At 36.4% G+C, this 22211-nt stretch overlaps 1 protein-coding gene across 9 annotated transcripts in view; it reads left to right on the top strand.

Moving 5' to 3' along the window:
* Positions 1 to 250: 250 nt before the first annotated feature.
* The window catches only part of LOC143252743 (RNA-binding motif, single-stranded-interacting protein 1-like), a 149288-nt gene continuing 127327 nt past the window's right edge, over positions 251 to 22211 (top strand). For 2 of the 9 annotated variants that reach the window (XM_076505355.1, XM_076505348.1), the window contains exons 1-2: positions 263 to 391; positions 962 to 1181. In XM_076505355.1, the coding sequence (XP_076361470.1) occupies positions 1176 to 1181 (6 nt within the window). In that variant the 5' untranslated portion in view covers positions 263 to 391; positions 962 to 1175. Of the gene's footprint in view, positions 1182 to 22211 lie in introns of all 9 variants that reach the window. The other 7 variants (XM_076505351.1, XM_076505347.1, XM_076505349.1 and 4 more) reach the window with 6 other exon arrangements.

The raw sequence follows: 22211 nt of genomic DNA, 5'->3' as shown, positions 1-22211 counted from the left end.
TAGCACTTACTGTTTTAAAATTTATAAATATAAAAATAGTTCAACTTATTTTATTACAATATTAATGTTAACAGTTTAATAACATTTATTTGACAGACTAATTTCAACTTACTTGAAATTTACGTGATTTAATGAAGATTACAATCATTTTATAATATGTTTTAGAGCAAAAAATTTAGAAAAAACTTTGATATTAATAGTTAACGTTAGTAGTTACATGTGCTGATAATAATGCCTTTCTTGGTTATTTGTAAATGATCCCAAATTCTACATTTGTGGCGCTTGGGTGCAGACGATTAGTCTTCGGCGGGTGGAAGAAAGTTTCTGAACCGAAGCTGTTAAACCATGATATAGTTCGTGTGTGCGTATAACTAGTTCTGTGATTCTGATGGTGCGTATAGTATTTGTTACAATCATTGATAAGTTAAGGCAACAATACAGAGTATATTTTTAGGATATACTTGTTTGTTAAGTTCGTTTATGTCAGTAATCCGTCAAATTTCTGACATGTATCTTAGAAAATTATTGCCTGAACTCGAGGTGAAGTGTTAGAGTAGCATGATAAGGAATTTTAAAATAAAACTTTAAAAGTGACATTATAGAAAGTGTAGTGAGGAAGTTACTAGTTACTAAGGTGTGTTAAAGCAGTAGTGACAGCAAACTATCAAAAGACAAGACTTACCGTATTTACGACCTTTCGACTAATGTTAGGACTGTTGCTAATGGTTTAACGTTGGGCCTGTAGTGTAGGCTGTGTTACTATTACTAGTTTAACTTCAAGTAGTTGTAATAGTTATGAATTAAAAAGACAGGGAGAAACTTTCAGGATATCTAATATTAGTAACTGTTAGTATTATCAGGTTTCACTTTTCTAAAGCTTAAAAATTAAGCTATAAAAACAACAAGGTTTATTTTAAAGTTGAGGCTTCACTCAGTATTAAAATATAACAGTTTTGCACAGGGAACCATCAACAGTGTGACAAATCTTGCATTATTTCATCTGGTTCCCGGGCCTAAGTGAAAACGTCACAGTTTAACACTACAATAACCCATGGTATAAAGATTTGGAGAAGATAAATTTTACAGCGTTGTTACTTCTCGGTTTCTGTGCTTACCACTACTGATACCAAAGAACATCGCGTTAGCAAAACATCTTAACAGACAGTTCATTTGTCATGAAGGTAAGGTAAAGTCTTAGACAAAGTTAAAGAGCTAACTGCTATTTTCATTAATATCATAATGTTAACATTTTTAAAGTTAGGTTACAATCTAATGTTTTTAATATTCAATATAATGAGTAAAACAACTTGTGTTACTTGTTAGGTATATACAAATATTCATCAGGTTGCTCTTTAGTTAAGCATAGGCCTAACTTAAGATGAATGCCGTAATGTTTACACCAAAAAGAATACTGAACTTACGTTAGACGTTAGTGAAATAATCACATCCTTGTGCAAATTAGAGATGTAAAAGGGTAGTAGGAAGAAATGACAAAACATCCTAATAATGATGTGATGTCAAAATATTAATAAATACAAAGATTTTATATTTATGAATTCTGATGGAAGTTTGAAGAAATATGCTACATACAGTGTAATTGACGAGTTAGTATCACAATTTACAAATTTTAAAGCAATGAAACAAGTTCGAATCAGGCTGAGATGTTACTAATAATTTTAAGGTGTGTTATGCAAAAACCTTAACTGAGTTAAAGACTGTAAAACTAAAGGCAAGATCGTGTTGTATATACATCCTAATAATATTAGTATTACAAAAACTAAGTAACGTCAATATAATTGTGGATAATATGCATATGTAATAAAAAGTCATCTAACTCAAAGCAGTCATCCCTTATTTTTAAAAAAACAAAACAACTAAGAAGTGTGCAAATACAATTCTAATTTTAAATTTGTTATCCCAGTTATACTTCCAATGGGTGGGCATATCGCAAAATCTAAGCAGATTGGGTAGACAAGAAGACACTTATCAGCAACAATGCTGAGAGTTTAGGTATGTGTAAAATTGTCATATGACATCAAAATAATGTATTTAAAAGTATAATGAATTTATTTATACTAAAGATCTATTAATTGTTTTTATTACAGCTTTACACTTATGAAAGGCTTTAGGGTTATATCAGTTACATAATTCAAATTCTCTTTTATTCATATTTTTTACACAAAAAAAAATAAGTTTTTTGTATTGCTATCTCACAAGTACAGAACTTTAAACTTCTGAGTATTGAAATGCATTTTCATACTTTGATTCAATGGCTAAACTTTTCAAGTTTTTTTTAAATAACTAGAAGTTATATTTTTAAAATATTACCTCTTTCCAGCTTTTAGAAATCATCAGTGAATTTGGAAATATGACTGTCCAACAAGCTGTTAATATTATTGACACTAAATAATAAGAGATCCTAAAAAACATTTATTGAATTAACTGCTCATTTTTCTAAGCGATAAAATATCAAAACAATTTTGTGACCAGTTTCTGTTTTTTCCGTAGCATCCCACATACTATATGCAATTAAATTCTTGAAAAAAGATGATAAACCATATTTATCACATTATCAAGATAAGCAGTTCTATTAGAAAACTTAAGTTCATAGAGCAAGAAAACCTATTTCCAAAATCCTGATGAGAATTATTAAGAAAATGATTTTTGGCAGTAGATGATAACTTGTGTTAGCAACAGATGCCATATGTATTGATTATTTGGAATTAAGCATAAAGCTACACAATGGGCTATCTGTGCTCTGTTTACCATGGGTATCAAAACCAGTTTCTAACAGTGTGAGTTCATAGACACTGTGCCACTGGGGGACACCATATGTAAATGTACATCTTTATTAAAGCACAAGTAAAATATTTAGTAAAAGTTCATGTTATATGCTTTTTTTTCTGTCTAGTAAGGCTCCTTTTAACCATATTAAAGTTTTAATGATACTTGATACTTTTTGAAGATAATTCTAAGAACTGATGAGTGAAAGTGAAAAAGATTGTATGATAATATATTAACCATATTTATATGCTATATCTAGTAACATAAACCAAAATTTTCTTTCAAATATATTTGATATTTTGAGCTGTCAGACTTTCATAATTTGTCTTGGGGTTATTAATAAGTTTCTGTTTCCTGACTTTTTATTTCAATAAATTTTATGTTCTTCCATTTTCTTCTTGTAATCTTGCATATTTGATTTATTGATCATTTAGTTCCTCTATCCAAATGTTTTACTGAAATATTTTGGAAGGAGTACACCTTATATTCTTATTTAAACACCTTAGTCAGATCTTCCTTTTTCTTTTTGAAGATAAAACCAGTTCATAGATCTTAACCTATATTTGTGCAACAGCCATTCCAACCTAGGTATTATCTTAGTAGGCATCCTCTGTCCCTCTTCCAACAATTCGTTTTTTCAAAGGTAAGGTGGTTCAAGACTGAACACAGTACTCAAAATGTTGCCTAACCACTGACTTATGGCATTATAACCTAAAATCATATTTACTCTGCCATTACCAACTGTTTGGATAGCTTAAGGGACTGGTCACACAAAATATCAAGATTTCTTTTCATCCTTAATTTGAGTTTATTTCCATTAAAATTATGATTCAAATTATACTATTCCATATGCATTACTATACATTTATTATAATTAAAATCCCTTTGCCATTTTTTTCTACAAACTCGCCAATTAATTCATCTTTCCAAAATATACCTTTTCTGTTGCTTGTAGTTATTACTTGGCTGCCGTGTCTTTTTTTGCCCATCTAAGCTCTCATCTGATTTTTTTTTCTCACTTTCTCTGGTCATTTATACTTCATTCACTTGTTCTTGGCAGTTATTTTGTGATACTCTTGAACTATATCAGTGCATCCTCTATCCTGGTACTGTATATAAGCACCTCATTCAGATAATTTTATTGCTTTTTCTTGACAAAGTGTCACTAGGGGGCTTCCCAGTATTACAATAGTTCAGACATACTTTCTAGTTAATGTAGTCATAATAATAATATTTTTTTCATACTTCTGATTGGCAAGTCAATTATGGCATGAATTCCCAGTTGATTATTTCTGTCATGGTGGCAGAATGGATCTTTTCTCTCCCACCTCTGATATCTAGCATAGCACAACAATCAGGAGAAGAAGGGTCACACTTGGTTGAGGCTGTCAATTATCTTTAGTGAGATGGAGACATACATTTGGATCCATGGTGGTCCTCTGGAGTTCTGAGGCTGCAACTGAGAGCAGTCCTTGACATTTTGAAGGAACTTTTATATTCATTTTTTGTGTGCTATTTTTATTCTGTTTGATTGTCTGCTCTTTGTGCATTAGTAGTATGTTTACAGACTTGTAGCACTGGGAATTGGGGTTTAATTTTTAAGGGTGGACATGGTAGATGGCCCAAAGCTGCTTCATTCAAAGATAATCGGTTGTTTTACCCAATAAATGGTTATCAACACTGTCTATGAAAAACTAACAGACAGTCACTTTGGGATAAGCTACTTTTAACTTGTTTTTCTTTTTTTGGTTCTTCAAGTGTGAAATTTTGTTGTTTTTCCCAGTTGCTTTTGAACCTGGAACTTACTTGATGACTGGTTTGGGAGTGAATTTTTAATTTTTTTTTTTATTATTCATACAATGATATTGTGGTTCATGGGGAAAAGTGTATTTTTTAGTTATGTGAAGGTACAATGAGGCCTTATTTAACATGTTTCTGGAATTTCATGATTTTGTCTACCAACACAGTTTTCTCACCTTTTCAAATGATAAGTCTGCTTTTCAGATTTCGGGGTTCTAAGGTAGAATTTGTAGTTTACGTGTACAAGTCTATGTTGTCTGGTACAGAGTAAGTCTACAGACTTACAACTCAGTTTCAGCATTTTGTTTCATTTCATTTTGTTAAAAGACTGAGGATCACCACCTTCATTAAGGAAAACTTCTGGACGTTTGGTAATCTTAACCATGGGTCCAGAAGCTCTGCAGGTCCTTGGGTCGCAACTGATTGTTCAATTCACATCTGTGCTATTATCTATATACTCTGTAAGTTTTCAATCTTATGCAATTCACCAGGATTTTGGACTCAATTGTAGGATTATCCAAGCCTGGTTGTTCTAGTTTTTCAGTTTTATTCCTATAATTTGTTTGGCTTATGCTGACAGAAGAATGATGTCCAGTAATCAGTTATCTTTGTCTATATCAATGCCTAGATTTTCCAAGGTTCATAAGTTATTCATTCCTTATTCTGCATTGATTTGGTTTCCTGGGATTGTTGATGTAAAACTGCAGATAATCAGCTCCTATCTGCACTTTGCCTTAGCTTTGAAGTCCCACTACTGTTTCATGTACTGCAGAGTTGAATTTTTTCCTTCGTATTTGCATAGGCTTAACATGGGTTCTGTATTGTGTGAGTTTCTCATCCAATTCCCTCCATCGAACTGTGCTTACACCATTCCATTGATGACTGGGTAATGCTGGCAACATCGTGACAACTATTAGGTCATCACGTTCCGATTCTATTTTCAAATGCAATCCAGGCAGACTTCTCTTTTAGGATTGCAACATTTATTCTTGCTTCAGTTCAGTATATCTTCAGTCTGGATAGTTTTTGTTTTTCATCTCATCTCTCAATTTGGCTCAGCTGTCTCCCATTCTGCTCAATGTTAAAGAACATTCTGTCACACTCTTACTTGTTCTTCTCTCATTGTACAGATGGTTCTTGGAATGTCAACATAACTTGAATCCTTTTTGTCTTTTGGACAAAAACATAAGCAATCCTTTTATTGGGCTTTAAGTGATCAAGGATCATACACATGCATTTACTGGTTATCCTGGTTTCTTCAGTCAAGATCATCCTTTATACTCAAAATGTTCAATTGGGAAACTACTACAAGTTGGTTTTTTCTACTGCCATCTTGTCAAGAGTTTTTTGTCTGCACAGATGTCTTGCTTCAGGAATGGGGGTGCATATATTGACAGTCAGGAATTTCAGAGTCTGCATGATGACAAGGATTCCCTACATGATGTTTTCATTCTTCTTGCTCTTCAACAGACAAGGCCTAAGTGTCTGGGTTTCTAAAGGGGCAACTCGTTGGGCTTTATTCTGACTGGTTCATGGTGGTGTCTCATGTTTCTTTTCAAAGAAGTATGTGGTCTAGAGCTCTTTACTTTTGAATTTTGGACCTCCTTTATTTGGACTAGTTCTCTTATTGCTTTTTCAGCTTCCAATGTTCCATGGGTGATGCCTGTGGTAGCAATTTTGTGGTCTCAATCTAATCAGATTCTTTGACAGAATAGATTTTGCATTACAAGGTTCTGTTGTATTAGCTCTTATTTGCTACTCTAATTGATAAGTTGCCTTCTCATTACATCACCCAACTACTGGCAATTTGGTTTCCAATACCACATCTTTGGGCTTTGGCAATATCTGTTTTTCTTCTGGGCAGAACAGGATTACCACTCTAAACCTTTTTTCCATTTCATTTGTTACTCATGGTAAGAAATATGATTTGTTCAAGCCCATTTCCATATCCTGTTGATAACATCAGTTTGGCTGCTGCACATAATTTTTCTGTCTCTGCAGTCTTTTCCAATGTGTCCAACTCTTCTTCTTTTTAGGTTCTTGCTGTGTAAACAGCCATGACCTAATATGGTACACTTAGCTATCTAAAAGTGTAAGCTTCTGGGATAGAGAATGTTCTTTCATGTGGCATTGGGTTTAATTTTTAAGGTAGACATGTATCTTTCATAGTTTTTGCTTAATCCAAAAGACATTCATTTGCATATTGGCAGAGTTGTATTGAGAGGAATTTGAGCCCTTTTCAATCAATGGCATTAAGTGTAACTCTCTTTTGACTTGGTTCTGTTACGGAGGTTCTTGCATCTTCCATAATTACTATTGTTTACAGCAGTTTTATCAACTACCATGCTCAATTATTGTTACTACATATTTTTGAGTCTCCAGTATTTTCCAGATTCCCTACATTATTTTGGGTAATTGGTCCCAAATGGCCATCAATTTACCTACCAGGTAGATAACGATTATGTTCTTTCACTACACCTGTTTGTGACCTGACTTCTGTACCATGTATCTCCTTTACTTGCAGGTTTATTTTCATGACTGCTGACCTACAGACATCACTAGTTGGAGTGATTTGAACTGTTTATCCACAGACCACTTTCTTATTCTTTGTGTTCTTAGACCATTTCTATTTACCTAATGCAGTGTCAGTCAGGAAATGAGTTTAGTTCTTTTCTATGATTCATCTGCTCATTCTTTATCTCTGCATCCAATAAGATTTTAGTCTTAGTTATGTTGAAAGAGAGTCTTAAAGATTTTGTTCCCTGCAATTAATTTTTTAGAAATACTGGACAACACTTTATTCTAGGCTCTCTTTGAAAGTGATATATCCTCTGTGCATCACATTTAATCAAATTTCTCTATACTATGTCCTTAAGAGCCCTGTCAGATTGCCTATTGGCAGTCATTGTGCAGACTGATATGTAGACCTCCACCAGTACCTTTATTTCACACTATTTACCTGGTGTAGCAGTACCTTCATATGAGGGTTTTTGCCTATTCACTGTTGCTAAATTAACTGTTTCTGCAAGATTATCCAGAAGGGCGAGTAGTTTTATTTTTACCTTTCAGGGTCTCTTACCTTGTTTAGACAGTATCCAACTCTATGCCAAGTATTACTCCAACAGATGTGCTTTATCAAACCAAATCTGTATCAACAGCCACTATTTTGCTATATTTACTACTGGTTGCAATATACCCTATAGAAATAAAGTATTCCATTAAAACTGCTTAGGAGCTCAGTAAGTGGTATTACCACATTATGCTAGACTACCACTTATAAGCTATCTCATGGTTAAAGCTAAATAGGACCATCATCAGATTGAATAAGTTACAATTAATATGCTTTTAAAAATACATTTTGGGATCTTAATTTACTTGGTTCACTGTTTCTTATAACACCCCAGATCCTACTAGTGGAGCTAGGGAGTCCTTCCCATACCCAGTTTCCAGTCACTGGGGTGATAGAAAGAACTTTTCCTCTAGAGTCTGGTGGTTGGAGTTTGGCCTTTCTTTTTTATCACCATCAGTTCAATATATTGTTTATTGAAGGAGGTCAACTATGTATTCATAATTCCAAATGCAAATGGATCTTATCCTGAGTTTTTGGTTGAGCACAGTTGTTCCAATTCCTTCTTATAATTGTAGGGATAAGTGGAAGTTTCCTTGCATACTCAGTTGGAGAATGAGGATTAACTTTTATAACTCTAGACCAGATGAGTTCTGCTCCTTTTGTTGAGTAAGGCATACATCATCTCATCATTCTGAGCCCAGGGTGTTACCTATCAAACTTCTTCAGGTGGAGGAGAAAGTTTGTCCACTTCAGTGTTTACTTTTTCATTGTCATTCTGGGGGTTTAAAATACATCACTGTATGGCTACATGTTGGGATCCAATCAAAAGTATGTGTATATATAATGTTGCAGTCCAGTTACCTTAGCCATCAACAGGGGATATAGGAATCAAAACCCCTTAACTGCAACCCTGCATAGTGGAATTTTGGATATCTGGTTGGAGCTGACCTATAATGATGACCACATATTATAATTTCATCCTTGATACAGGAAGTAAGTTGAAAGTGAAGAGCATATCTGTTCTGGATGTAGTGCTGTTCTCCCATTTGGGTACCACTTTCATGTAGTACACCCATGGTTTATGCAGGCATTTTTTGTGTGGATAATCCCCTCACTAGCTCCTCCACATCCTCAATGTGGGATTTTAACTATAAGTATCAGTGGAGATAAGTATGTTTAGGAAGTTAACATTTTTCTAAATTAAAAATGTATTTTCAGTAATACTTACTTCTATTGACACTTTCTCAAATTTCATCACCACTAAGAGTAAGTATTAGAAACTGGGGTGGTACAAGTCCAAAAAAATAAGTGATAAAGTTATCTGAATTGAATGGCAAGCAAGCAAGAAAATATTAAACTAATGCTTAGATGAGCAAAGAAGAAATCTTGGTGTTTGAGTAGGTATTATTGGAATTATATTTGTAATTTAAAAAATGTTTACTTTTGTAAAGCAACAGTATTTTTATTTGCAGCTAACAAGACCCAAAATTTAGTGTCATAAAAAATTTTGAATAAACCATTCATCCTTCCTTGATCTATGTCAGATGTAAATTAAAGAGAGCCAGGTTCTAAAATAGCTCTGAGGTGGCTTACTTGTGACAGTAATTCAGTTTGTCTGTATTCCATTTACAGAATCTTTTGTTTTTCCATCCATCCAGTTTTCTATCCAATCTGTCAACCTTGTCCTCTCCCATACATAAAAAAAAAAGTTTAATAAGCCTTTTAAGTGGCAACTCATCAAATGCTTTCTGAAAATCCAGAAACAGTAAGTGCACTAAGCAATAACCTCATAAAAGAATGTCAGAATATCTAACAAAATTTTAAAATTTAAATGGCTTTACAATACACCTATGATCAGAATTCTCACCACTGTTGTATGACCAAGGTATGAAGTTAAGAAAAAATTGCACCAGACAGGAGCAGGCAGAAAAAATATTTGCCAGACTCCCAAGGATTTTACTGGATCACATTTTTTTGTGATTATTCATGTTTTGTTTGTAAGAAGCATATTGTGTGATTTAAATTTATTATATGGTATAATCAACAAACCGATTACTTATTTATCACATAAAACTTGTATGTTTTGTAAAATAATAAACACGAAGGCTTATCAAAAGTAGTTATTCAGAGTTGACAGTGGTCACAACGAAAATTATCGGTGATTCATTTTCTCAGTTTCACTTATTTATTTTTAATTTTGTGAGAATTATATAATTATGTGAATTTTAAGTATTCATTAAATTAATGAACTCAAGTAATTATCAGTTTTAATTGTTGAAAAGAAACAGTTGTAATGATCAAAATTATTTGACACTGGCTTCTTCACACTGAATTTCTATTATATCATCATCTACCTTTTTTCTACTGTTGTATCATGTAAGCCTCGCTTCTCTTCTATAGCAATTAGTGTTTCATCTTCAAAGTTATGTACATCTGCTCTTTTCACTTGTGATCCATATGGAACTCTTTAAGGCTGATTTGATATGATGACAGTTGATCTCCTTAGGTGAAAGTCTGGTTCATGATCATAATATTTTACACTTGTTGTATGTAACTTTATCCTCATAAGGTCTTAAAAAATCACTGATTGAAGTTCATTTTGCAAATATGTATGCACTAGTTTGTATAAACTGAATCCATTTTCTATTTTAGCACTATATGCATCCAGGCTGAGTACATATTTTGCCAAACTGCTGCATTGTTAACCCTCTGATTTGTGTTCTACGTCTGAAGAATTGTAGACTGCATGAGATAACCAATGTCTTTATGATGGTCCATTCATTCATAACTATGTCTGGATTGAATGACATGCACAGATTGAATAGTTATTGAAAATGATCTAAGAGCACTTGGATTTCAGTGTCACCAAACTTCTTACAAGGGCTCTTGTTGTGTAGCAGTCATGTATTGATATTGCTTACTGAAAATGCACACCCCATTTTTTTTGTTTTCCAAGAAATGTAAACACTTAGGATCTTCTCCCTATCTGCACTGAAACTAGTTGAATCATTCTGCAACTATGTAATACGAAGATGAAATGCTGTCCTTGAATAAGCCATGAAGGGCTGGTCCATCACATGTTCTGTATCTTTGCAACACTTCTGGAGGTATATTTAGGGACTGGAAAACATTACTTAGGATACAATCTTGGCTCTGCACTTTCAGATATTTCTCTCAAGGATGTTGTGATGTCTAATGTTCTTGATTTTTGACGTTTGAAAAAAACCTTTTGCTTTACATTTGGAGGCAGCAGTTGTATACTCTGGCCATTGGAGACAGCATTTAAATGTGCAGTTAATGCTGGGTGACCTTTAAATGGGTTTTCTCTTGCTATATTCATTATGTTAATCAAATATGTGCCTTCAACTTGTGTCGGGAGTCTTTTGTCAGTTTTTGCACCTTTTTTTGATTTGATTAGCCCAACCTTGGCTGTTGATGAATTATGATAGTACAAGCAAATGCTCAAAAGGAACTCATCTAAAATGTTTTGGTGCTTCAGTTCTTTGGTTGCATCTTTAATAGTTAGTTCTACACTTTGAGCTGAGATAATCCAACTTGCTTTCCTTACAACTCCATTGCAATGCTGATCCAGGCCTTAAAGTTGACTTCAGCCCCATTTGTAGAAAAACTAACATGTTGGTAAAAATGTTCCTCTGCTATGCTCACTTCTTTTAGAATTTCTAATATCGTTGTCAGAATATTTGCAAAATTTGAATGGTCTACAACTTTGGAGGCAACATGAAATACCCAAATCATCCTTTGTTTTGCAGCATGGGTGCAAAATTGTTCTACTTCCCTCACAGCAGTATTTGTAGAACCATTACATGTGGTGCTATGAAAATATTCACTACTGAGCCATTCAGTCTTTGCAGTCTGTGCAATGTGATTAATGAAATGGGCTCATTGGTGGTCACTGATGTAAGTTATGCCAACGTTTACACCTATGTTAATTTTGAATTCCATTAGCCACACAAAGTTTGTAAAAAGACAATTATTTAATGCAAATGATGAGCTGAGGTAATTAGCCCAAGAATCCTTCCTTTTCCAGCAGCTATTATTTAGTCAAGAGCCATTTCAGTCTTACTTGAGCCTGGTTTTACCTTTGCTTAGTATTTCATATGGTGTTTTGTTTTAGTGTGGTTATGGAAGGCAGTGGTCTTTATATTGGAATTTGTCCCATTGTAGAAAGGTGATTTTTTTTGTCTGCAAGTCTGGCATACATCTGCAGATTTAACTGTGCAGCTTTTCTGTGTCATCTTTAACTTCAGTCCAAGGAAATTCAGCTTTCCAATTAATCTGATGGAAGAATAAAAGGTAACATATGCTAAAATACCTGTGACAGTAAGCCTAACAGGAAGAAAGCAATACCAGCTTTTATTCTTCAATTTTTAAGTATGTAGGGATATATAATGCCAAATTCTTAAAGCACATGTTCAAACTATTAGGGATAAAAACTTTGACTTAATTTTCTGTGTAATCAACTTTGACTGATAATTTTGTGTTGGCAATTTAACATTCAAATATGAATCTTTGGATGGGTTTTGTGTATTGATAGGTCTATACCTGTAAGGTCCTCTTTAGACATTGATTCTTTTCATAAACTGTTATAGTCTCTGTTAGGTATAACTTTTGTCAGTTATTTGATCCTTCAGAAAACATTAACTTTATCTGCTTTGGCATAACTGTTCTAGCTGTCAGTCATCATTTGCATGCAGCAGAAAATAATTTGTGGCAAAGTTATCAAAGTGATATTATAAATGATCATTCATGATGTTTGATGTCATTTACATGATACGTTGAAACACAAAAAATGCAAGCACATTACATTTTGGTATATAGTTACTAGTAACATTTCATGTTGGTGATTTATGTATTTTATTTTCTGTGGAAAAGTAGCTGGAATCATGTCAAGAATAATTTGCATGTTTGTAGTTAATTTATCATTTATTTAGACTTAAACAACTGGTGATTTTCATGGGAATGATTGATGCATTTTTTTCCTCTGAATATATGTATATTTATTTATTTAAGCACTAAAACAGTTAGGCAAATTATTTCTTGGTATTTAATTACTAACTGTTTCATGTTGATGATGAATGGAGATTTTATTTTCATTGTGTAAATAGCTTGAATTAATATTAACATTGGTCTGTTCATATATGATTTATCATGTATTTCAGCTTGACCAGGATAAGTTTTGAAAGCATGTGAGATGTTAAATCAATATCTCAATATTATTTACTTTGAATAAAACATATTTCTGAGAAATGTCTGTGTGTGACATGGGTAAGAAATTGTTTTAAGTTATTTAAGTTATAAAGTGTTATGAAAATTGAGTCGTGGTCAACATTTTGCTGGGTAAGGGAGCTGGTAACAAGTTAGCTTTTGCCATACTTTCTGCAAAATTGCTGGCAAACGTGTAGTGATCTGCTGCTAATTTCATGCCTTAATGACTGGATAGACCTGAGAAAATTTTATCAATTTCATTGAAAAGAGGAGTAATAGCCAACTTTCAATTTTCTGTCACCAGCCCACTTTTCAAGAATTTAGAAAAAAGTAGTTGCAAGACACTCCACATACCTTACCTTTGAACTTCTTCAAAAGCCTTGTATATATTATCTGGCTAAGGAGCTTCATCATGATTGAAACTTTCCAATTTTTACGTAACAAGTTCAGAACTAATATGATAATTTCATTCAGTATTGTTTCCACCTAGCAACTGTTCAGGATGTAAAATACTACTTCAATCTTTTAGTAAAACTTGAAGAAAAAGTAAAATTAATAACCCAGCCATCCAATAATTATCAAACATTAGCTTTCCTATATTGAATCTCAAAGGCTCTACTCTCATTCTAAGATTTTGCTAACCCATAATGTATTTGAACTCCTATCTATTAATTTTTACACTTTTAACCAAATTTTTCCTAGACTTTTTTATTTTCTGATTTCGCATTTGACCAACTATTGATCTTTTATGATTCTCATCATTTCACATCATTTAAGTTATTTTAAACTTGTATTTATTATACTTTTTTCACTCTTATCCTCTTTGAGTCAACACCTAGTTTGTAATTGCAACCACTGATTTTTTTGTGTAAAGAATGTGTCTTTAATATTTAAGTTTTATTTAAACATATATTACACATGATTTGTGTATTCAACTAATTTATATATCCAATCCATAGCAGATAAATCTTGTCTTGTTACCTAATGTATTTATTTGGGGCCAAAATCTTTATTATTCATCTCCATATGCACCAAAACATCAAATTTAATTGAACACATTTTCCGATATCTCCACCTTATGGACTATTTCTTTATTAGAAGTTAACAGTAAATCTAGAAGTACTTTTATTAGTAACTTCTCACCAGTTGTTGAAGAAAACCATCCTGAACAGATTTTACAAACCAGTACAAAACACTGATGATTTGATTCTTCCCTGAAAGTGACATCTACCATGGTTGTAATCTCTTAACACTTGAATTTCTTTATATTGCTGTAGAGTTTTGTGTTAACTTCACCAGTTCTTCTAGTGGTCAGTAACAAATTGTAACTAAAGGCTTTCTTCCTTTATAACCACTAGTGGAAGTTAAAATAGATTCTACCTCACTGCAATTAGCTTTTGTATTGTCAACTTCAACAGGTTATTGCTCAAATTATATATATAAAACCCCTTCTCTCTTTTTGTACTGTATTCCTATTAAACAACCGTCCATATAAGTTTGGGGAGCAGCTCTCAAATGTAATGTTAGTTCTATCCTCACCTTTTTCCAACCCTAATTAACTTTCTACACTTTCTTCCATACATCTCCTACCTGTGGATAGCCTTCACATTAGCCCACATTTTGATGCTGACTCAGGCATTATGTATGTGGTTTCTTCTTTGCTGGGACCTTATAGGTAGGGATATAGTTATTGACTCAGGTCAAATTACTCTTGATATATCTCAGGGTCTTACATCTTGCACCTTTTCTGAGACATTGTCTTCAATACAATCCCAGAAGCTATCAAGTCTCATTATATCACCCCTCCTCCACCCTCTCAGCAGCCCATCCTTATGACTTCTGTAGCTCACTTGTCTTAATCAGGACATCATGTGCCACCTATTCCTGCTTCCCATCCTTGATCATCCTAACCTCTCCTCAGTACTTTTAATTGTGGTATTTCTTTTCATCAAATTTTTCAATGATGTAACATCTATTGCCATCAGTGCTGATGACTAGCTATCAATTTGAATTAGAGAACTCCCCATGTACCTGCTGGTCGAACAAGGTATTGATTTGTTTATTTTTTGGAAACTTTTAAAGATTGTCATGATAATGCAAGAGTCAGAATGTATAAGATATTTAGTATAGGTCTTAATTTATTGTTTCTATCTTGCCACAATCCTGTGTTGAATTAATATGTCTGTTAAGCTGTAATTTTTGCTTATACCAGTAACAATATGGCTTTTGTGTACAATTGTCTTCTGTGGATCTGAAATTCAAATATAAATGTGTATTTGTTTATATGAATTTTGATGTTACTAAACTTGTTAATTAAATTCCATTTAAACATCAGTGATCGTCGTTTGGGTTTATATGGGGAAACACCAGGGATAGCAGCTGGTCATAGATTTCTCACCTCAGTTGCTTCTCTGCACTCCCTAAGTTTAGTGTAAGGTATTTTTTTAACCTGAGAAAGAGTTTTATTCTGGGTTGTGGATGATGAAAATGGGTGTCTTCTTGTCTCCTATGCTTACCTCCATATCCTGGTAGCACATCAGTCTTAATCTTTGGCTTGTCCTTCTTAGGGTGGTTAACTAGTTTTGGATCCTTTGCTTTGGACTTGGCTTTGTGTATGTGTTTTGTTGCATTGTCAGGGCTTTTGCTCATCATATTCTCATACTATAGGGATTGGATTTCACTATTACATGGATAAATGGATCCTGCTGGCTCATTTCAAGGAGGAATCAACCTCTCATACTTACCAACTACTTTCTTTGGTGGCTTGGGTGAGTTGGTTGGTAAAATTAGAGAAGTCATTCCTTCAACTCCCCCTCGGTGTGGATTCCTGTATGTGGTGAGGGGACCTCCCAGGGAAGGTACTGTTCTGTCCGGTTACCTTCTCTGGGATCTAAACATTAACCTATGTGTTTGCCATGCGTGGCAACCTGTGAAGGGGAGGAGAGGATCCTGGTGGTTGAGGGGTCCAACCCTAACATACCACTTTGGCCTCGAATTCCTGTAGACGGGCAGCCTTTGGGTGGCCCCCCTTGGGTCAATCGGCTGGTCCACTTGGGCTAGAGTCAACCAAGTACCAGTGTTGGAAGTTCTCAACAGGTGTTGTGGACATTGTACCTGATGCTGGTGTTTGGGTATAGTGCTCACGAAACCCTGGCGTTGCTGCATTGTCCTTGCATGACTTTGTAGTGCGTCCCCTTGTAGGGCTCCATGGTGGGTGGGGTCAGTGGGTACTGAAATTTTTCCTTTTTCCTATGGATCCTCCAAAAAATTTAAATAAAATTGTGAAAACACAGTCAATGGGTAAGCGACCATGTCTTGAAGACTCTGAACAGGAATCCTCAACATCAGTAACACACATACCTCATTTTCTTATATTACATTCTCTTTCGGAAAAACCTTTAGGGCAAATATCCCCTTTTTTTATTCAGAAGGGACAAGAGGGACTTGCTGGCTCTCCAAAGTCAGTAAAGAAGCTTCGATCTGGTGACATAGTGGTTGAAACATCCACATCCCAACACAGTGAACTCCTCTTGAATTCAAAGGCAATTGGGGATATACCTACTGAGGTTACACCTCATGCTACTTTGAATTCTTCAGGAGGAGTTATTGTTGAAAGGGATTTAAAGAACGTTCCCGAGTCAGAGATTCTTGCTGGTCTCTCCACTCAAGGAGTTTCTGCAGTGAGGCGCATCTCCACTCGCAAAGATGGAGTCACTGCCAACAAATACCCTCGTCTTAACATTTACTTCACCACGTGCACCTGCCACCATCAAGGCAGATTATCTCATTTGCAGGGTTCGGCCATACATTCCAAACCCTACCCTCTTCGATGTTTCCAATGTCAGAGATTCGGCCACTCAAAGACATCTTGTCGTGGTTCCCTGACATGTGCTCGTTGTGGAGGCAAGGACCACGATGCTTATGACTGTGACATGAACCCACATTGCGTCAACTGCAATGGTTCTCACCCCTCTTACTTTCATTCTTGCCCAAAATGGTTGGAGGAAAAAGAGGTGCAGTGTTTGAAAACGATACATAACATTAATTATCCTGAGGCTCGGAAATTGCTGTCCACCACTCCATCTCGGGAAATATGCTGCTGCACTTCATTCCACAACTACAGTGGGAGTGTAGACAGATCTCTCTGTGCCTCCAAGAGAATCATTTTCAAAACAAATGAAAAGCCTTTTGACCTCCGTGGTTAAAAAGGTTGATGAATCGACTTCCACACCCATCTCTGTTCCTCCCATACCTTCTAACAAACCTCAAGATCCACGTTCTTCAGTTTCAAATACAGGCATTTCTTCTGATACATCTTTTTCTCCCACCACAAGAGACAAAACAATTATTCGTTTGCATCCTCAGTCACTGGATTCCCCTTCCAATAACAGAAACCTGCCCACTCGACCTAGGGCAGGATCCAAGGAAGTTGATAGACCTCCTCTGACTAAAGACAGTAAAGAAAAAAGACATGGTCGTAAACCGAAGGGTTCCCCAGCCACTTCACCTACCCGTTCTTAAAAATGGCAACCTTGATACAATGGAACTGTCGAGGTTTACGTTCTAATCTGGATGATATCAAAACGCTGATTGCTTCCTACCATCCTGTTTGTCTTTCTTTACAAGAAACATTTCTCAAATCTGCTGATATAGTCTCCATTCGGCAGTTTTCTCTGTACAGAAATGACAGGTTGTGTGGTGGTCGAGTACATGGAGGGGTGGCACTGTTGGTTGATCAGCATGTGCCCACCCTGTCTTTGTCACTCAACACACCCTTGGAGGCCGTAGCCATCCGTGTTTCCTTGGGTCATACCATCACTGTTTGTTCTCTGTACCTGTCCCCCTGGAGAGACATATGATCAATCAGACCTTGATGCTCTCGTTGAACAGTTGCCGTCTCCATTTCTAATCCTGGGGAATTTTAATGGACATCATCCCCTCTGGGGAAGTGCTGTTATTGATGGGAGGGGTCGATCGGTAGAGCGGATGCTCTCTGATCACAATCTTTCTCTTTTCAATACTGGTTCTTCCACTTACTTTCATGCACCTAGTCAGTCCTTTACCACTATTGATCTCTCGGTTTGCTCCCCTTCATTATTCTCCCATTTTTCATGGAGAGTTGACAGTAATTCACTAGGCAGTGATCATTTTTCGATCCTTTTGAGAGAGACTGGCTGTGGTCGATGCCACCCTACCCGCGTGCCCCGGTGGAAACTAAATCAGGCAGAGTGGTCCACTTTCACTGCTCTCGCAGAACTTGATCCTGCCATTGTAAATCAGCCATCAATAGACGACTGTGTAGCAGCGGTAACTGACTGTATTATACAAGCAGCTGCTCAGTGTATTCCTAAAACCTCGACACATTTTCCACGATATCCTTGTCCGTGGTGGAATCCTGCTTGCCACTTAGCACGGAAGGCTCAAAAATGGGCCTGGGATACTTTTCGTAGATATCCCACACTTTCAAACCGTGTTGCTTTCCAACGGGCCCGTGCACATGCTAGGTGGGTAAGACGTCAAAACCAGAAGGAATCTTGGATTAAGTTCACAACTAGCATATCTTCAACCACCAGTTCCAAGATCATATGGGACAGGATTCGAAAGGTTAATGGGCACTACAATTCTTTCCCCCTCTCGATCTTACTCTCTGATGGTCAGGAGGTGACTGATGTCCGGAGCATCGCTGACACTTTAGGTGATAGCTTTTGCCGGGTATCTAGCACTTTTGCTTGTTCCTCCACTTTCCTGGCCATCAAGACTCGGGCAGAGCAATCACCTCTTTCCTTTTGAACTGACTGTTTCTTTGACTATAATTGTCCCTTTACCCTGGTGGAACTGAAAATGGCCCTACATCGGTCTGCCAGTACGTCTGTTGGACCTGATGATATTCATTATGACATGCTGCACCATCTATCTCCTGCTTCTCTTGATGTCCTTCTGATTGTGTTCAACCGGATCTGGCAGGAGAATGTTTTTCCTGATGCCTGGCGCCAGGCTTTTAATTTACCTTTCTCTAAGCCAGGGAAAGATCCCAAGATTCCTTCAAACTACCGTCCAATTGCTGTGACGAGCTGTCTCTGTAAGACCTTAGAAAGGATGGTTAATGCTCGTCTTATTTGGTTCCTATCAAACAACCTCCTCTCGCCCACCCAGTGTGGGTTCCATCGACAGCACTCCACCACAGACCACCTAATTTGTCTTGAAACATCTATCAGAGAAGCCTTTCTCAACTGCCAACATCTTGTATCAATATTCTTTGACATAGAGAAGGCTTACGACACAACATGGAGGTATGGCGTTTTGCAAGACCTCCATACATATGGATTACGTAGCCATCTACCCATGTTTATTAAAAATTTTTTAATGGACAGGAGATTCCAAGTTCGTGTTGGTTCGACACTTTCCCGTTCTTTTGTACAGGAACTTGGAGTCCCTCAAGGCTGTGTATTGAATGTCACACTTTTCAGTATAAAGATAAATGCCATCACTGAACAACTCCCCTCACTGTTGCGAATGGGCTGTATGTCGACGACTTTCACATCTCATGTCAGTTGTCAAACATGAGATATATTGTGCGGCAACTACAAACTGCCCTCAATCGTATACGGAACTGGACTCTGGCGAACGGCTTTAATTTCTCTCTCTCTAAAACCGTATGCATGCACTTTTGCCATCGATGGGGTATTCACCCTGATCCTGAACTTCATATCGGTGAAGTTTTGCTGCCAGTGTTCCCGGAGACCAAGTTCTTGGGGCTTATCTTTGATCGTAAACTGACCTTTATACCACACTTAAAGCAGCTTCGCGGGTCAAATGCACAAGAGCACTGAACATCCTCCGTGTTCTCTCTTCTACCAGTTGGGGGGCAGATCGCTGTTCAATGTTAAAGGTATATCATGCTCTTATTCGATCAAAACTCGATTATGGATGAATGGTCTATGGCTCTGCCAGACCCTCGGGCCTTAAAAATGCTGGACCCCATTCATCACCAAGGACTTCGACTCTGCACTGGGGCTTTCCGTACCTCTCCAGTTCAAAGCATATACATTGAATCTCATGAACCTTCTCTAAACCTTTGCCATTTGCAACTATCTTTACAATATACTTCGAAACTTCGTTCCTTACCAAAACATCCCACCTGGGAATGTGCTTTCCTTCCTCAGTGGACAGTACTTTTTCAGAACAGACGATCTGTCATTGCTCCGTTTGGCCTTCACAATCGGGAGCAATTGGATGAATTGGGTCTGTCCTTGGATAACATTGCAGATTCCACAGGTCGGCCCATCCCACCATGGGTTATTACAGCCCCCAAATGTGACTTTTCTTTCAGTCACCTAAAAAAGGCAGATACACCAGATTGGAAGTACCGTCTTTTATTTAAAGAACATCTTTCGAACAATCATTCAGTTCCAATTTATACAGATGGTTCCAAATCAGATAATTCAGTGGGCTGTGCTATGGTTTGCTGTGGTTCAGTAGTTGCGCGCAGAATCCCCTCTACAGCTTCTGTGTTCACTGATGAACTGTATGCCATATCTCTTGCCCTGGATCATATTGCAGCTGACCAGTACTCCAACTGCACTATTTATCGCTACACGTTAGCTCACATCCTATTCTCGCTGATATTCAAAACCGACTGGCCCATTTCTCATTAACAGCTACTTCAATCCAGTTTTTCTGGATACCAGGCCATGTTGGTATTTGCGGGGAACGAGCTTGCAGACATGGCAGCTAAATCTGTCTGCTCCTGCACCATCACCCCTATGCCTATTCCGTACATGGACTATGGTCTTGTCTTCAAGGCTCGGCTCCGACCCAGCTGGCAGTCCACTTGGAGTGAGTAACCGCGACAACAAACTTTTTGAAATCAAACCCTATGTTGGATTTTGGCCATCTAGCTTCCGTAAAGTTCGGAAGGAGGAAGTTGTTCTCACTAGGCTACGCATTGGTCACAGTTTTTTAACTCATCATTTTCTTTTATCTGGAACTGATGCACCAATGTGTAGTTTGTGTAACACTCAAATCACTATCAGCCACATTTTACTTTCTTGCCATCGTTACAATTCTCAACGACGGCAATATTTTAAACATATTTTTTCCCAGGGTCAATCTGTAACATTGGACAGTGTTATTGGTAATGGTGACTCTGTCCACCTTGATAACGTTTTTAATTTTTTAATGGCCATTAATCTTTTTAATCTCATTTAAGTGTTGCATATTTATTCATTACACCTTTTTAATTGTGGTTCCTTTTTACAGTTTTAATCTTTCTCATTCAATTTGACATTGGACAATGGCCAAGGCATTAAATAACTCGACACCAGGACTGGAAAGGCCAACTTAAGGTGACTAACGCTACTGTTTGAATTATCCCTTTGAACTGCTCGTTAGTCATCCTGGCGAGTTGTTATAACACTTTTTGCTGCATATCATTTGACACTTTTATTACTTTACCTTTTAGTACTGGTCATAATGACTCATAACCTGGAACCAGGACTGGAAAGACCAACTTCAGGTGACTGATGGTGATTTTTATACTTACCTGTTAGTCTCCCTGGCGGGTTATGATCATTACCATTCTGCTACATGTAGTCCTTTACAACTTTGTTGACTGGATGTCAACATTGGTGTTTGTGCCATTTTCTGTTTTAATTGCCGTTTTGCTTTTATCTTCAATTACTTTTACAAATTTTACTCCATTTACTTGACTTTTATCTTTTTACTGGACATTTGGCTACTCATTATTACGATTTTGCTATGTGTCTTTTAAAACTTCTATTCTTTTACATTTTGATACTGGCTGCTATGACACATAACCCAGAACCAGGACTGGAAAGGCCAACTTCAGGTGACTGACAGTGGTTCTTGAACTTATCTGTTAGTCTTCCTGGCGGGTTATGATCATTACCATTTTGCTGGAGTAAATACCTTACAACTTCTTATACTCTGCTTTCTCTCTTGACATTGTAGACTAGGTGTCAACATTGATTTTATACTTTTTTGTTTTACCTTCATTTTATTTTGTGTCTTTTACTACATTTACTTTATTTTTACATTTTTACCGGATGTTTGGCGCAGATAGCCTCGCTGCTTTGTGCCATAAAACACCAATCAATCAATCAACCTTCAACTCACTCAATAGCTCTTACATTTGGGGGTATTTTTCAACATGAATATTAGTCACACCCTTTCTTGTATATCAGTGTTCTCAAACTTTTAGAGGTAATTTGAGTATTACATCACTTCCTTCTTACCACCTGTTATTGTCTGGTGATGATTCATTCTGACAAAATTTTAGTTGTAGTGCATATTAATCACCAAGGAATCACTT

Source organism: Tachypleus tridentatus, chromosome 6 (assembly GCF_004210375.1).
Source record: "Tachypleus tridentatus isolate NWPU-2018 chromosome 6, ASM421037v1, whole genome shotgun sequence".
NCBI classification, from domain to species: domain Eukaryota; kingdom Metazoa; phylum Arthropoda; class Merostomata; order Xiphosura; family Limulidae; genus Tachypleus; species Tachypleus tridentatus.
This window is presented reverse-complemented; position numbering and strand designations above follow the sequence as displayed.